General features: G+C 40.4%; 1 protein-coding gene across 1 annotated transcript in view; it reads left to right on the forward strand.

Moving 5' to 3' along the window:
* snx29 (sorting nexin 29) overlaps positions 1-18,771 on the forward strand; it is a 172,215-nt gene that overhangs the window by 29,677 nt on the left and 123,767 nt on the right. The window contains exon 14 of the mRNA XM_034119891.1: positions 16,512-16,597. Within this exon, the coding sequence (XP_033975782.1) occupies positions 16,512-16,597 (86 nt within the window). The remainder of the gene's footprint in view (positions 1-16,511; positions 16,598-18,771) is intronic.

Raw genomic sequence — 18,771 nt, forward strand, 5'->3', positions numbered from 1 at the left:
GTCTCATTTAAGTTTTCGCATGCCCACACTTACCTAACTCTCCTCTTCCCAGTAGAGTTAAGATTGAAAACACATCAGCATAAAATGTACTTCGAGTAGCTTACAGTTTTACTTTTTATTCCCTGTGGAGGCGTGCAAGAGAAACAATTTTCTCCAAGAATTCAAGGTAACATGGAGTGAGCAATTCATAGAAAGATTATCGTTTTTATAAGTATTTATTTCAGTCTTGAAAGCGAGTTAGGTCCGCTCATGATGAAAAGTATCGGCTGTCACGACTACTTTTCCCCTTATGTAAACCCATTGTCAAGTGAAATGGTGTAAGACAGGAAAAAGTGTGTACGGCAAGTGTGTGTGAGGCCGGCGGCTGCATTGATTGGAGAGTTTGGAGTCTATAATTCCCACGGCACCTCCATTACATGGCCTAGCACTCCGCTAATGCATCTATTACGGGAACAACTGAGCAAGAGCGTGAAGGTTTCCGGTGGGGGCACACACACAAATACACACACACACACACACACACACACACACACACACACACACACATGCTAACACATGCTAACACACACTAACATACGTACACACACGCTTACACACATGCTAACACACACACACACACATGCACACACATACACACACGCTAACATACACACACACGTACATACACGCTAACACACGCTCACACACACACACACATGCTAACACACACGCTAACACACGCTCACACACACACACACACACACACACACACACACACACACACACACACACACACACGCTAACACACATGCACACACATACATACACGCTAACATACACATACACGCTAACACACGCTAACACACACACACACACTCACTCACTCACTCACTCACACTCACTCACACTCTCTCTCTCTATTTTATTCATAAAATCGACCTTTATTTCACTTGAATTTTGTGCTCGGACTTACTCTAGTTTTTAGATAGCTTCTTGTTTTCCCTTCAAGGTGTCTGTATAGAAAAGGTATCCCAAATTGCATCAAAGAATAGTTGATATAAGATGTCAAATGTATGAGTTTTATTTGAAGGGTCCGTAGGGGTCGACTTTAGGACAGCAATTTAGACGTTTCTTTGCTGGGAGGAACCTGCACTAACTGGCTCCGTTTGAAATGTAATTGAATAACCCTGCAGGGACGCTGATGGGTTTGCAGTTTGAGAACAGAGCGCCGCTGACGGAGCTTTTTAAAGTGTCAGGTTTTCATGTTCGCACGGGAGGATTTAATGGTGCTGAAATGGCAAGAGAGAGGGAGGCGTGTGGTGCAGTGGGTTGTGCGTTGGTGTTCGGATCAGGGGGTCACAGGTTCAAACCCCACTGCAGTCAGCGTGTCGTTGTGTCCCTGGGCAAGACACTTCACCCCACATTTCTCCTGTGGGGATTGTCCACAGTATTGAGTATGTAAGTCGCTTTGGATAAAAGCGTCTAACAAGTGACATGTAATGAGAGAGAAATAATGTACGAGGAACAACCTCACTCTCTCTGTGACACACAGCCACACAGACCTGGGGAGTAAAGGATTACATGTAACACTATCATGTTATCAGGATAGAAAAAAAAGGTATTTGTATTTTCTAACAGCTACCTTAAAACAATTGTAATCAGATTGTGATTTCTAGCAGGCTTACAGAGTTACAATACGTTTGAGTAAATGTACTTCCACCACTGCTTGTAAATTACTTTCTCTATTTTATGCTACCATATCTTTCGACTCCACTACAATTAAGTAGCAAATATTGTACTTGTTACCTGCTGTTTACCAACAATAGTTAGTATGCAGGTTGATATTATTAATATATTTTAAAATAGAGTACTGCCTACATTTTTGGTTTAATTCTTCTTCAGTGGAGAAGTACAAAATAAAGTACAAATACCTCAACATTTTATTTAAAGGGGCCCTATTCTGCTCATATTCAGGTGTATATCAGTATGTAGTGTCTCTACTTTAAAGAGTCCTCTCCTGCTGATGTTCAGGTGTATATCAGTATGTAGTGTCTCTACTGTGACATGTCTCCATGCTTTAATGTTCAAAAAGCTCTTTATTTTTCTCATACTGCCTGTGCTGCAGCACCTCTTTTCACCCTCTGTCTGAAACCAGAGCCCAGTCTGCTCTGATTGGTTAGCTGGAAGGCTCTGTTGTGATTGGTCAACCGCTTAGAGATGTCCCGCCCCTTAGCCTATCACGTACACCGTATGTGTTGGAGCGCTAGCCAATAGAAGCGGGAGTGTTACATCGCGATGTCTCTATGTTCCTGAAGTAAACAATGGAGGCGTTTCAGGCAGAGTCTATATAACACACTACAGGAAAGGGACAACAGTAGTTGAGTAAATGTAATAAGTAACTTTCCACCACGGCTGGAGCAAAACTCTTAGACACACAGAGCCGATTCTATAGTCGTCCGCTGCTAAATCTCAAGTGCTGCGTTTCCTCCTCAGTTAAATGTGTCTGGATCAATAGCGTCTATAAATACCAGAGAGTGAGGCTGGAAGCTGTCAGCAGTGAAAGAGGCCGCTGGCAACGGTTGCTATGAATCTCCTCAGCGCTTTGTGATTCAGTCGCTGTGGCCGAATCTGCAGCCTGACATAACATCTGACACCCAAACACAACGTCATCTGACACCCAAACACAACGTCTCAACACCGAGGACAGGCGTCGTCCGACAGAAAGCTAACGTGCCGTCCCGCCGCCGAGTTAATGGACGTGTTTCTGAGACAGATTGTTAAAGTTTGACAGGAGGAAATCTGCAGGTTCAATGGTGTGTGTGTGTGTGTGTGTGTGTGTGTGTGTGTGTGTGTGTGTGTGTGTGTGTGTGTGTGTGTGTGTGTGTGTGTGTGTGTGTGTGTGTGTGTGTGTGTGTGTGTGTGTGTGTGTGTGTGTGTGTGTGTGTGTGTGTGTGTGTGTGTGTGTGTGTGTGTGTGTGTGTGTGTGTGTGTGTGGGTGTGTGTGTGTGTGTGTGTGTGTGTGTGTGTGTGTGTGTGTGGTGTGTGTGTGTGTGTGTGTGTGTGTGTGTGTGTGTGTGTGTGTGTGTGTGTGTGTGTGTGTGTGTGTGTGTGTGTGTGTGTGTGTGTGTGTTTGGTGGTTGTAGGAAGTATTCAGATCCTTAACTTAGTTCAAAGTACAAATTCATTAATATCAAAGTACTCATGTAACAAATGACATGTAATACTCCGTTACAAGTAAACGTCCTTCATTTAAAACATCATTTAAGTAAAGGTACAGCACTATTATTAGCCAAATGTAATTAAAGCATCGAAAGTACTCATTCTGCAGAAAAGTTGTGATATATTATAATATATATGGCATTATTACAGTTTTTCTTTGTTGCATCAATTACCATTTCACTTTACAAAGTTCTTTTAGAGAACTTCTGATGTTTACAAATGCATTTCTTTTACGATATATTGGCTAATTTGACTTGGTTCTACCACAAACATTTGAACGGTTTAATCTTTAGAGATGCCTTATGTTCAAAGGTTATCGCATGTTCTTTTAAATGCAAAAGCTGTCAGATAATTTTAGTGGATTAAATATTTACCAATAAAGTGGAGTAGTAAAAGCATTACATGGAAATTGAGTAAACTACAAGTCACTCAATAAAAATCTAATTCTGAATTCTGATTATTCTTATGGATTGTGATGCATGGGGGTATAAAAAGTAATTATAGTGAGCTCCATCTTTACCAGCTGCACAACTAAAACGATTTAATGGATCGTTAATCAAAACTATTTGATAAAATATATATATTTATAATAAGAAGTTTTACTTTTGGTACTTGAAGTGATTTTAATGCTTATACTTTTCTACTTAAACTTAAGAAAAAAAAAAGAATGCATGACTTGGTACACCTTAGTATTACTAGTGTGTGTGTGTGTGTGTGTGTGTGTGTGTGTGTGTGTGTGTGTGTGTGTGTGTGTGTGTGTGTGTGTGTGTGTGTGTGTGTGTGTGTGTGTGTGTGTGTGTGTGTGTGTGTGTGTGTGTGTGTGTGGTGTGTGTGTGTGTGTGTGTGTGTGTGTGTGTGTGTGTGTGTGTGTGTGTGTGTGTGTGTGTGTGTGTGTGTGTGTGTGTGTGTGTGTGTGTGTGTGTGTGTGTGTGTGTGTGTGTGTGTGTGTGTGTGTGTGTGTGTGTGTGTGGCGGAGGAGGATGAGCCTCTATAGATAGGTCTGGTCTGACGTAGTCTCCAGCAGAGGGGAGTGGGCTAAAACAACCCGCTGCTCACTTACTGAGTTACTCACACACACACACACACACACACACACACACACACACGTACAGCAGGACCCTTACTCACACACAGCCCAATATAACATGTAGCTCTCACTCACACACTCACACGGCCCACTTCCTCAACTTCTCCCAGATTGTAGGGATCAACGATGTTTGCATGCCGCCTAAAGAGGGACTTCATTGACTCATTCCTCTCACCACACTGTATGTAATTCATCAGAGTGTGTCTGTCATCCTCTGTGCTAATTGGGTTTCCTGTTATTGAACTTTCCACTGGTGGCAAATCACAATATTTCAATATTATCAATATCAGTGTTCGGGAAATCACTTTTACACGAGCAGGAATTACACTTCCTTTTTATGAGACTATGATAAGTTGGTAAGAGACTCTGCAGCTGCAACGCTGAGATAAGGACAGGAAATGGAAATGCAACGCTGTGCAGAAATCAGCTGTCAGCATTAACAGGCTTTTTCTACAGTAAATGCATATTCTAGTAAAGAAATATCACAATTTTTTTTTCATTGTTAGTGTTTCTGATGCATTTATTATTTTACGAAACGCCAAATTAGTACGTTTAGATTTGGAAAACCGCTGAAGCTTACTTCGCAGAAAGTTGCAATGTATTTTCAAACATTATTTCTGTGAGTTTTTAACAAGTAACAGATGTATTTAATCCAGTTATTTTTAAACTCAAGAGTAATCAGAATACTATATCACTTTATCATTTATTTATCCCGGGGAAGATGGAGTTTTGTTACAGTTTGCTCCATTTAATAATTCAAATAAAGATATTTTCATAAACGTTATAGTAAAATGTTGACTAGGAGTAAAAAACAAATGTAAAACTTGAAGTAAATATATAATGCTAATTATACTACGATATATAACACCTGTACTACAATGTTCAAGTTTTACAAAAGATACAAATACTGCCTGTTAATAAAATTGATATTCTTAGGTTAGCTGCCTTTCTATTTCTCAGAAATGTTCCATCTTTAAAAATAAATTATCCACAAAATATCACGGTAAAACTAATATTCTGGCTTATATTTAAAAAAAGACAAACCTTGTTGACACAACTTTGACTTGGTGTGTAGGATTACTCTCCATAAGTAGCCATATTTATCTCCTTTCTAACTAAATATGTTTTTTTACCCATCCTAAGACACTCCTCCTTTCTTCATCACATTGAGTTAGTAACTGCTAATGATAACGCTCATTGAGCTTTTAAAAACTAGAAGTCAAAAGCTAAAAAGGCCATGCTCTGATTGTCTAACCCTCACACTCACTCGCACGCACGCACGCACGCACGCACGCACGCACTCCCACGCACGCACGCACGCACGCACGCACGCACGCACGCACGCACACACACATTGTAAATAAGAGCTGAAGCTAACGGAGGAAAGTTGCTGTGGCTTAGATAAACAAGTGATTCAATTAAGTTGTATATATTTAGTGTAGTGACATCCCCTTTGACCCTTAACATGTTGTACGACAAATTATCTTGCCTGTACCATTTTAGCTGTACATCCTGAGGAATAATGAGGAAGAAAACTGAAGGAAAAGCACATAAAAAAAAAATGTCTGAATCCACTGGGTCTGCTTCAGTTTCAGGGTCTTGTTATTATGCATGCTGGCACACTGTAACACTTACTGGGACTCTTGAATAAAATGGATCCACTATTCATTTCATGACTATGACAAGCCAAAATGTCTGTTGTTAGACCATTTATAAAGACATTACATTACTGCTGTACCTCATATTTGTCAATAAAATTGAATAGAATAACGACATGGCAATATAATTAATGATAACTAACAGTTGGCCAGCTATGGTAATCAAACAAAGCCACAATGTAGGTCTTCTGTGAAGCAGCAAGCTTCATTCAGGCATACAAAATTAAACAAAAAATATCTTTGACCAAAAAATTCACCATTTATCTTTTGCTTACTCACAGAGCTAATGTAAGTTAGCTGTAGCTGGGTAAATTCACCAGCAACAGTAGATACATTAGCCTGTAAAAACACCAGTTTTCTTGTAAATTACCCCAAAAATACATGTTTACATTAGCAGTTACATTAGTTTGGCCTTGTGATGGCTAACATTGGATGAGCATTTTAGGTTTCACTTCATATAGCTTTGTAAATTGCATGAAATGATGAGCTGTTTTGTTTTATGTATGTTTGACAGTGTGTGTGAGAGGACCCCAGGACAAATAGCCAATGCTCATGCTAGTGCTAATGGGGATCCTAATAAAGAACGCACGAACGCACGCACGCACGCACGCACGCACGCACGCACGCACGCACGCACGCACGCACGCACGCACACACACACACACACACACACACACACACACAGAGGCCTCTCGCAGCAGGAAGTCTGGAGAGCGGCCAGCAGAGTGAGTGAGTGGGCTCGGGCCAGGAAGCGGTGCGTCGTCACTGGGAGAGGGGGCGGGTGGACAGGCGGACACATGCACACACACACATACAAACATGGACACACACACACACATGGACACACACACACACATGTACACACACTTACGAAACAAACAAGAGCAGATGCCTTTTTCTTCGCTGGCAGATCGTCCGTCTTTTCTCCAGGCTGCAGCAGTTTGTGTTGTTCACTCTTTTTAAAATGCAGGCAATGGATACAAAAGATGAAAAATTGCACAATAATAAGATTACAATTCTAGCTCTTAACTTAGTGCTGGTGCCGTGAAGTCATGTAACCGTGATGTAGTTCCTTTATAGCCCAACATTAGCTTTTTTCATTACAGTTGCGCTTTAAAAACCATAAAAGTTGTGTTAATGTGTGGAGATTCATCTGCTGAACAATACATGTAGGTATCATACACGTGTGTTTGCCACAGATCTTCTGTTATTCTCAAATGGAAAACAACCCATTGACTTTTGTCAGGAGAGCCTTCGCGATGCTAACTTCCTGTTCGCCCTTTAAAATACGTCATCACTTCACCACCGCATTGCCTTGTTGTGCGTTAAGTGTGTCTGTCTGGCATTGAGCCTTTGGAAGTGTGGCACAAAGATTTTATGCTTGAATGTATTTTATTTTCGTTTTAACGAGGCTGAGCAGTAAATTGCTCTCTTGAGTTTTACCCAGCGACTGAGCTGTCTGCCTCTGAAGGCGTCTTCGCACCTCTCATTTACGACTTCCAAACAAAACCAGATCATACCTGAAGAAGAGCCAATTTATCTGTTTTTATTGCACATTAAGACGACTACCGAGCGCCGGCTAGATAAAGAACAGGGTGGGGGGAAGACAAAAGAGCGGGAAAAACCACCCGAGGGCTTCTCTTAAGTTAAGTCATTACTGCGAGTAGTTTAGGTGCAAGCTTTTCTCATGAGAGACTTTTTTGTTCGGTTCTTTAAGAGACGATTGTACCATCTTTCTCTTTACCTTTTGAATCTCTCTTACATTTTAAGAACCAACCTTCAAACGTCACTGACTTTCTCTGTTTCACTGAAAATATATTTATCTCTCGAGCGCACATTGTTTCCACCATCTTCTCTATTTACAAAACAGTTATAATTTCTCTAAATCTTTCTCTGAGGCACGCAGTCTTTCTGTCTCTTTGTTTCTGCTGCACACAAACTCTCATAAATCTCCTCGTGCACGAACACTGCTCGTCTTCCCCACTTTTCTGTCACATGGAAGAACTTTGAACAGAGTTAATAGGCTTATTCTCTGAGCAGGCATTAACAATATTTCTGGGTCAGACCATTGCCCTTAATGAGAAACCGGTTTGTCCCACATCAGCTGGACCAAGGAGGCACTTTTCACTACAGAGATGCCGAGCAAGTACTTCACTTTGGACACACTCATTTAAAAGTTTTCCCTCCCTAAAGGCAGAGAAGACATTTAGAGTTTCAGACGACTTTCAAACACATTTCCAGCTACTTAATGGATCACTCTCGATTGGAAAGCATTAACACACAGAGCCACAGATGCAGTTTGTTGCTACAGTTTCAGGGAAGAGGAGATTGTACGAGGTTGCCGCTCCCCGGGGGCTTTGCAGTTTAGATTTGTTTGGCATACGTCATTAAGGTTTGTCCTGTGGGTCCACTAAACTCAGCTTGTAATGATGGACTCGCCAACAGACCTTAAGGAAGTGAATGCAGAATAGATATATAGGCCTATCGGGGTATTTAACAGCATATAGCGACTCAAAATGTATGGGTGTGATTTCAACCCTGCTTATTCACAGTTTGTTTATCACTGCCTCAAATATAGATGTATTGTTTTACCAATATCGTGGAGATAGTGGTGCTAGAACATGGTCCCAAGATGATGAAAAAGATAAGAAAGACACACATTTAATCTGTGCAAAATGACGTCTTAGCTATGCTAGCAACTGGACTGTTGGTTTTTCCATCTCTAATGGCGCGTTTCCACTACACGGCCTCGCTCGGCCCCGCTCGGTATGGCTGGGCCTCGTTAGGACTGGCTCACTTTATGGCGCATTTCCATTACAGTTTAGGAACTGGGGTAGTATCTATAGTAACGCAGTATAGGCGGAGCCGTGACGTGATCTTCAATGAGAACCCCAGAAAAACAACACAGCCGTTAGCTGTTAGCCCTCAGAGCTCACAGCTCCTCATATATGTTCAGAAACTAGACAAAAGTTAAACAAGTACACACCACAGACTGTCTGTGTCATGGTGAATACAGTCGCTGCTTTATTTATGTCTGTATAGGCCGTTGTTGTGAGTGTGGACGGTCGGAGCATATATTGCGTTAGCTTAGCCAATCTCCATTTAGAACACACGCATTTTAAAAGGTTTTTTGCCTGCCGTCTGTCTGCAGACTTGACAAAGCATTAATTCATGGTTTTTACTAACCGGTATCAGTATGTTGTTACTTCGGCATCATTTTGAAACGTGTATTACAATTAAATCACGGTCAAATATGTCCATCTTGTTGTAGTTGTAGCCCCCTTGCCAGCGATGCTCTCTCTAGTTTAGCATACTCAGCCCGACTCAGCCTCGTTGTCTCTGGCCCTAGACCCGCGATTTTATGAGGCCAGAAAAACTGTGAATTAGGACCCGCCGGCCGGTACTAGGCCAAGTGGAAACGCAACCAAAGACGGGCCGCTGACGTCACAGCCCTCTTAAACCGTGCTCCGCGCTGTAGTGGAAACGCGCCATTATAGTCCAGACTGAAATATCTTAATAACTATTGGAGGGATTGCCGTTAAATCTGGCACAGAAATGTACAGTACCCAGAAGATACATTATTACGATACTTTGAATCCTAACATATTTTGGTTTAGCAACACCATTAAGTCACTTTTGGTCTACTATATATATTGATGCAAACCATTATACACATATTCATTGTCCCCAGATGGTGTATCTTAAAGACTTTGGTGATCCCCTGGCTTTTTGTCAGGCACCACCATTGGGTTTACATTTGGAGTTATCACTGCAGAGTCACAGAAGCGTGGCTTTAGACTCTTAGTCTTGTTTCAGCAGAGTTTTATATCTTCAGACCTTTTGGGGCCCTCGGTTGAACTGCTTGTCAAAAAGTTTGGAAACCAACAGATGAATGAATTAGTAGAGTGACAGAAATCAACAGTTTTGATATCCAAATAATCATTTAAAGGGGACCTATCATGCAAAATGCACTTTCTTATGTCTTTTATACATAAACATGTGTCCCCGGTGTGTCGGGGAACTCACGCAGCGTCAGAAAATAAAACCCTCTCTCTTTTCCTCCGTACCCAAATCTCTAAAAACGGGGCTACAACGGAGCTGATCCAGATTTGCGTCCGATATGACGTAATATCTGAAATGTGGACCCACAGCACTATCAGAAACGTTGCTATCAGAAACAATGCCCGACTGTTTTGGACGTAATATGGTCGGTGTTTACATTAGCATCGCTAACACTCAGAGCTAACCTGTACTGGAGAGCATGTGTGTGAAGAAGCAGGAAATAAAAAGGAACTCACCTTGTGGTATAACCGGCAAGAGAGAAAGCCTTTGAGCTCCATACTGTTTCAGAAACAATCCTTGATAATCCATGATATGGCGTTTCATCACGGCAGTATTTAGTTTAGACAGTAGCTGCCGGGTCCCGCATGAGCTCAGACCCCTCCTTTTTGATTTTATATCAATCTTTTTTTTTTTTTAAAGCTTTATACCCAAATCAGCACTTTTGAAACAGGAAGTGAAACAGAGGGATATGAGGCATGGCTAGAATGGGTGATCTGTTTGGTATTTTGAGCAAAACACTTCATAGACATGTTTTTTATATATTTTTATATATCTGACACCTATGCTAGTGCCTAAAAATAGCATGATAGGTGACCTTTAAAACCATTTATCAAGAAAAAACGTCCATACGATCGATAATTCCAGTTTCCCAAAAATTAGCATTTGCCTCTTCTCTTCATTTATCACACCTTGAGGGCCATCTTTCACTATTTTCTGACATTATTCAACTCATAAATTAATTGTTAAATGAATTGATTAAAAGTGAATGATGACTCTAATGGTTATTTGCTGCCCTAAAGGGAAGTGTCAAATTAAAAATGGGTGAAATGACATGCTTTGAAGAAACAGCCTTTGAGCCTCAATGGGATACTTAGTATGGAGCAAGGCATTTTCTCAAAAAACCAGTAGAAAATGCAATGTTTGGGGATGTTGAGGCATGAGTTTTCTTGTCGGTAATGAGCAGGTTTGTTGCTCACGGAGGAAAACAAGAAGTTCTGTGTTGTGATTTAGCATGTGGCGACCGAGCTGTACGACCTGAGGGGAGCCAGGACTCAGAGGGAGTTTTTCACAGCACCCGCACAGGTTTTTATCACTCTGCGAAATTGGATTGGAAAACAAGAAGCAGCAATGTTCGCTCGTAACCCGCTTGGTAATTTACATCGTCCATCTGAAAGCTACCTGTGTACACACACAACCAAATTTCCCTCCAGACCGCTTATACTGTAGATGCGTGTCGTAACGGAGGTGTGATCTACACCTGTGTCAGGATTCTGATGTGGGGAACTTTCACTTCTGGTTATTGTTTCAGTAAATCTCGAGGAGGTAGGTGTATGTAGTGTATGGTTAAACATCGAGCAATTTAACAAGTGTAAATTGGGTAGGAGTTTTTTTTTTTAGGTACAAACGGTTTCCACTAGTCTTGAATTACTTGAAGACATACTCTAATTGGGTAGCTTGTGTCAATCAAATATGGTTGCACTGTGAGTTGGTCAGGTAAAGGTTACTTCATTTTCTTTTTTGAGCATTTAAACATCTGGTTTGAAAACCAAAACAACAAGCTAAAAGGGCTCAAAGACTCTAAGGCAGGGGTGTCAAACTCAATTTCATCACGGGCCACATCAGCATTTTGGTTGCACTCAAAGGGCCGGTTGTAACTTTAAGACTATATGAAAATACATATGTAAATATTTAATATAAACGTATGTATTATATGACATTATTGCCTCGGCATTGGATCATTATCGGATAGGGTAATAACTTCATAATTAACTACGTCTGAAAGCAGAAGTCTAGGGCAAATCATTGGAAGTCTCTTCAGTGAGAATGTCACAAAATTATTATTTTTTAAAAGCCAAATTCTGGAAAAAAAATGAAAATGTAAAAAAAAGTGAAATTTTGAAGAAAAGTCAAATTCTGAAAAAAAGTCATATTTGAGATGCATTGTGGGACATGTAGTTAATGGGCACCGTGCTTCTGTAAATCGGCATGTGACCGTATAATAAACGTATTATATTCTTTCAGAGCTCTTGTGGGGCCACAGAAAATGAAGTCGCGGGCCGGATTTGGCCCCCGGGCCTTGAGTTTGACACCCCTGCTCTAAGGCAAGCTGATTGTAACAGCAAAGTTACTGGAAATTAATCTAACGGGTAATGAAAACACTTTGCAGATAGTTTTTTGATCCATGCTTAGTGGAGGAATATTGATCAGTGCAATGTTTCGCCTTCATGAAACTGAAAAGCTGTATTAATCGAAGCCAGAGGTATTTATAGGTAAAGACAAAACATTTGCTAAAACTGTTAACCTGAGCGTTGAGTATCACATGTTGCCATATGCTGCAATTAAAAAGCCTGTATATCTCCCCGAGCTCCTTCACAATCATGGGGTCGATGGGACCAGAATTTCTCGTTCAAAAAACCAAAACAAGAAACCAAAAGGCTCCGTTAAGCCTAATGTAACAGCAGAGTTTGGGAGATCATTATAATGGGTGATAGGTCTCTACGACAACACATCTTTCACTTGACACATAGTATTTTGACCCATGCTTAGTGAAGAAATATTAGTGGAGAAGTCTTTATTTCGCAAGACAAAAAAGCTCAAACATTTGCTAAAAGATCATCGTCCACCTGAGCGTGGAGTATCACATTTTGCCAAACGGCTCGCTGCACCCGCACTGCGAGGGGGACCCAAGTTCCCATCAGCAAAAACACGTGGGTTTGCTATCCTGGCTCCAAGATGGTGGAATGAGCTCCCCATTGACATCAGGACAGCAGAAAGCTTACACATCTTCCGGTGCAGACTGAAAACTCATCTCTTTCAACTCCACTTCGAGCGATAGAATTACTAACTAAGCACTTATATACTAACAAAGCACTTATATACTAACTAAGCACTTATATACTAACTAAGCACTTATATACTAACAAAGGACTGGCTTATCTAAAGCTAGTTGAGTAGCACTTGAAATGTTTTGGCTCTATGAAACCTGATGCACTTATATGATTCTGTTTTCTTCAAGTTTGTATCTTCTTGGTCGAATGCACTTATTGTAAGTCGCTTTGTATAAAAGCGCCAGCTAAATGTAATGAAATGTCAGGTGCAGTAATCGGCCTGCAGGTATAACAACAGACTCATTCTCAGTAGAAAGGGACGCATCAGAAAGTCTGCATATCTATACACACACACACACACACACATACACACACACACACACACACACACACACACACACACACACACACACACACACACACACACACACACACTCTATAATTTCATCAGGCTGTACAGCGTCTGGCTCTGATATCGGCGGCTGGACGGATCCTCCGAGAGCTGGAGTCTGGATTCAGGAGCTCTCTGCTTTTGTTGGAGGGGAATGAGGGAAAGATAAGCAGGGCACCAAAAATCACCCGTGGAGAATGAGGGTTGGGGTTGGGGGGGGGGGCAAGACAAAGGCTGTTAAATTTAACTGCAAAGGGCATACAGGCGCACTCCAACTCTGATTGATTCCCTCCTCAAAGTCGATGATGTTCAGCAGGTTAAGGCTTGTAAAGAGAAGCCTCTGTCTCTCACTCTGTTTCTATAGCACACACACACACACACACACACACACACACACACACACACACACACACACACACACACACACACACACACTTCTACCCAAACTGTGTTTTTATCAGATGTTGCTGCATCACATTTCAAGTGCTTTTTAAAATGAGATTCTGAACACTGAAATCTCTCGCTTTCCAAACTGAGGTCAGGACACACATTTCTTCCTTTTGTAATATATCCATGTAGGCAGATAGATAGAAGACTTTATCACAGAGAACTTTTCTCAGATACGATACATACATTTTGCTTCTCACAGCCTGCAGATTGTGATAGGAGCATTATGCAGGAGATAAAGTTTATTTATGTGTAGGAGAATACTCTTTGTTACAGCTTCCCAGATGTTTGTGCCATGTTTTTCTGGCTTTTAGTTATTTGATCTGCTGAGAGCTTTCTGTATGGATTTCTCCTCAGATTTGTGTGATTTGTGAAAGGTTTAGCCTGTCCTCTCAGTTGCAAAAGCTCCAATCGGTTTGATTTCATGCAAACCAGCTGAACATGCGTTTGTCGTTGTGAGACATTCTGGAAAATGGAAAAGTAATCAATCTGACAATGTGATTAACAAAATATACGGAGTCATCTATTAACGACAGCTCAATTTTCTAGCTACCTGATAACATCTGCCAGAAAATATTTAATTTCCTCAAACTATACGACATAAATAAGGTGCTTTTGTCTACCTTTGTGTACTCTGGGTGCATTACAGACCCACTGAATGAACATTACCAGTCATTTTGAGTGGTATATGTGTGACTATTATCATTGAAAACATTGACAAAACGTATGAACAGTAACTATGGATTGTCATTCATAAGAGTGCAGGTCTTACCAATAAGTAAATTCAAAGAGCAGCCTATGTCAAAGTGAGATCGTAACAAAGGGAAGATGGGAGGAAGGAAAGGAAGTCATAGTGTGTTTTAAAGAAAACTACTGTAAATGTGCAACAATTTGGATTTGAAGTCAATGAGGAGGCTTTTGACTTGTAGTACTTCAGGATATGTCAGGATAACTTTCGAGAAGCAACCTGTTACTTAATGTTTGCAGTCACATGCAAAGTTTATTATCTGTTTTTGCAACCTGTATATATGCATTTCAAAACAATTGTCACACCCCTGGTTTTGATAATCGGATCCTCAACGCATCGTTGTTGCATCACTACCTGGACTTCTGACAATCTGATAAAAGTCTTTGAAAACTTATGTTATTATCAGGTGTAAAGTTGGTCCACTTGTTACCTGCTGAACGCAGTCGTGCTGTGGGCGGATTGAAACACAAGTCAAGCCTCGTCTCTGTAAATAACCCTCAGTCTGACCACCTGGATTCAATTTCCAATGTTTTTATTTCCCCCGTTCCAGAGGTGACGAGATGTCACAGCCGGTTTCACACTGTCTCCCACTCCACATGCTGTCAGGAAACACAGTAAACAACTTCCTGTTACCGAGCTGCTGGACAGAAAATATACTTTTAGTCACTTTGTGCACGGCAGCAACTCCACTGAGTCTGAAGATGATCATTTGTCTTAATGCACAACTCTGAATCTATGAACTTCAGCTGGGATATTTGACGGTTAAACATCCAAATGCTTACGGATAATGTGTTGTAGTTATCAGAGGTTGAATGTAACAGAGTACATTGTACTTAAGTAAAATGTTGAGGTATTTAACTTTTATGCTACCGTATAAAAGGTACATTTTGAAGCCAACTTTGTAGTTCTTACTCCACTAAATTCATCTGACATCTTCAAATACGTTATAGATTCAGATAATGAGCTTACACAACTACGTCTAAATAAACTTTAATTACATATTATTATAGGTTAAGGTACCAAGTAGCAGTATACAAAGTGATTTAAATTAGCTTCACCTTTATCAGTTGTTATAAACACAATAATACATCAATGATAATTATCCATTCATTTAAATGAATGAATCTGAAATGGGCTATTTCAACTTCAAGTGTATTTTGACATCACTATGTAACATTCACGCTTCTATTGGTTAGCGCTCCAACACATTGTACGTGATAAGGGGGGGGACATCTCTAAGTGGTTGACCAATCACAACAGAGCCGGCCAGCTAACCAATCAGAGCAGACTGAGCTCTGGTTTCAGACAGAGGGTGAAAAGAGGTGCTGCAGCACAGGCAGTATGAGAAAAATAAAGAGCTTTTTGAACATCAAAGCATGGAGACATGTCACAGTAGAGACACTACATACTGATATACACCTGAACATCAGCAGGAGAGGACTCTTTAAAGTAGAGACACTACATACTGATATACACCTGAACATCAGCAGGAGAGGACTCTTTAAAGTAGAGACACTACATACTGATATACACCTGAACATCTGCAGGAGAGGACTCTTTAAAGTAGAGACACTACATACTGATATACACCTGAACATCAGCAGGAGAGGACTCTTTAAAGTAGAGACACTACATACTGATATACACCTGAACATCAGCAGGAGAGGACTCTTTAAAGTAGAGACACTACATACTGATATACACCTGAACATCAGCAGGAGAGGACTCTTTAAAGTAGAGGCACTACATACTGATATGAACCTGAATATCAGCAGGAGAGGACTCTTTAAAGTAGAGACACTACATACTGATATACACCTGAACATCAGCAGGAGAGGACTCTTTAAAGTAGAGACACTACATACTGATATACACCTGAACATCAGCAGGAGAGGACTCTTTAAAGTAGAGACACTACATACTGATATACACCTGGACATCAGCAGGAGAGGACTCTTTAAAGTAGAGACACTAAATACTGATATGAAACTGAAAATCAGCAAATTAGGATCCTTTAAGTAAGAATTCCGACTACTGCTTCGTTATAACCTCTTGTCTGTTATAATGTGTGTGTGTTTTTATATATTTGCAGGGAGAACGAGGTCCTGAAGGTCCAGTTGAAGAAGTACGTGGGGGCGGTGCAGATGCTGAAGAGAGAGGGCAGCCAGGGCAATGACGGTACACACACACACACACACACACACACACACACACACACACACACACACACACACACCCACACTGTGTTATTACGTCCTGATATTAGCTCTTGTATCTGTGTCCCAGTCCTTCTATTTCCCTCTCGAACAAAAACGCTTATCCATTCAAAAGGAGGTCATCGAGTTTCTTCTGAATCTCACATCGTGCATTTTCTCCGATGACTAACCTCCCTGTGACGTGTCGCTCTCTCTAGTTTTTGGGGTAGATTCGATAACTTTGACTTTGTTTCGTGTTGCCGGGGGATGTAAGCTGTGTAAAGACCGGGCGAGATAAGCCCCCGCTGTATCAAAGGCAAATAAAATGAACATGGCAGATTATGGAGGGACACATAATGGCTAATTGCATTTTGGGGGATAGAATGGAAAGCGGTTATCTGCGGCGCCCCGAGGGTTTACTTGTTTGTGAGTTTTTTTTTTTTTGGTGAGACACAGAGGTAGAGGGACGTGTAGAACTTTGTAATATCGAGTTAATGATGTTTATTTGATTAAAGAGGTCATGAGAACAAATGGCGATAAATCTTTTTAATAATGCAATATAAAACCAGCGTGGATTTGTGAGAGTGTGTTCTCATTTGTTTATCCATTTAGAAGGAAGTAAAGATCCTGTTTATTACAAAATAATAATAGTCAGGGATAAAAACGCCCGTGCGTCCGAGCTGAACATAATTGCAGCTCCTAACACTAGGATGTCCAAAGCCCTTCAATAGTGTTTTTTCTTCACAGTCTACTGTATATTTTCTACTTTTTAATGCTGTTTTAATTCTATTTTGAGATGTTTAAATTCTAGTATTGTTTATTTCTACTCTTTAATTTCTACTTATGTCCAATGCCTTGTTTTGTTGTTTTTTATGCTGCTGCAATGCAAACATTTCCCAATTTGAGATCAATAAAGTACATCCTATCTTATCTTATGCAGAGACCTTGTACATGTCCCCTCTGTGGGATGAATAAAGTGTGCAGAAAATCTAAATAAATCATAATTAAAGCTGGACGTTGGTCTGTAAACACAGGATGTCCGCGGGGTCTTAAAAAGTATTAAAAGTTGATAAATCAATTTAGCGAAAATGAAGGCTATTAAAAAGTATTAAACGGCATTTTCCAAGGTATTACATTTTGTAGCTTGTTTTCAATAAGTATATAAATTGTCCAAAGAGGTTGTATTCTACAGTCTGCCTGAATGTAATCATTGCGTAGGTGTGTAGTGTGATTCTGTGTAGTTTATTTATGGCATCCCGTTGGATTTGACGTCATCTGAACAGGACATCGCACGCTCACTGCTTGATAGCGAGCGAAGGTCCGTTTACGCCGGTTGTTAAGCAACATCGTTATGGGGAAATGCAAGTCTGCATCCAAATGGTTGGAAGATAAGGAGGAAGGACAATCAATACTGTATATAGTAAATGTGAGGTAAAGTGTGTCGCCAAGGTAACCGGTTAAAACTCAAAGTGGCGATGAGGTCTTAAAATGTATGGAAAGGGTCTTAAAAAAGGTCTTAAAAGGTATTACATTTGACTTCAGGATTCCTGCATATACCCTGGAATAATATGTATGCATGAATGACATGGCAAAGACTTTGGTGGACAACGTTATATCATCAGAATTAGGCGATTTTTACTCACTCCTCATAGCTATCTGTTGTAGTTTACTGGTAGTATATTTACTGATTCAAGGCTTACCCACTAAATGTATCCAAAGCACGAAGATGTCACACTATTTTAAGAAATACATCTTTGATTCAAAAGTTGGGGAAATTGGTGTCGAGCCTCCATCAATATGAATTATTGTTGATGATGGCCAACACGACTCAAACAAGATTCAAGCTGTAGGATATTGGACTTTACATTTCAAATCTAAATACACTACCAACATATTGCCAAAAAGTCAATATTTTCCTTAAATATTCCTTCATCAGCTGGATCACCCACTCACTAAATCATATTCATTCATTATTTTATAATATTTATTACACAAACATACAGATTCAAATTAAACAAATGTAAATACAGAAAACGGAATAAGGGACCATCCTACCCATCTTGCTGTTCCACAAATAGTATACATGATGTTTGTTTGCAATCATTTTCATTTAATCGTTTATTTGAACCGGGACAATGCACATTAATGAACATTTTA

The sequence above is a fragment of the Trematomus bernacchii genome, unplaced genomic scaffold (assembly GCF_902827165.1).
Source record: "Trematomus bernacchii unplaced genomic scaffold, fTreBer1.1, whole genome shotgun sequence".
NCBI classification, from domain to species: domain Eukaryota; kingdom Metazoa; phylum Chordata; class Actinopteri; order Perciformes; family Nototheniidae; genus Trematomus; species Trematomus bernacchii.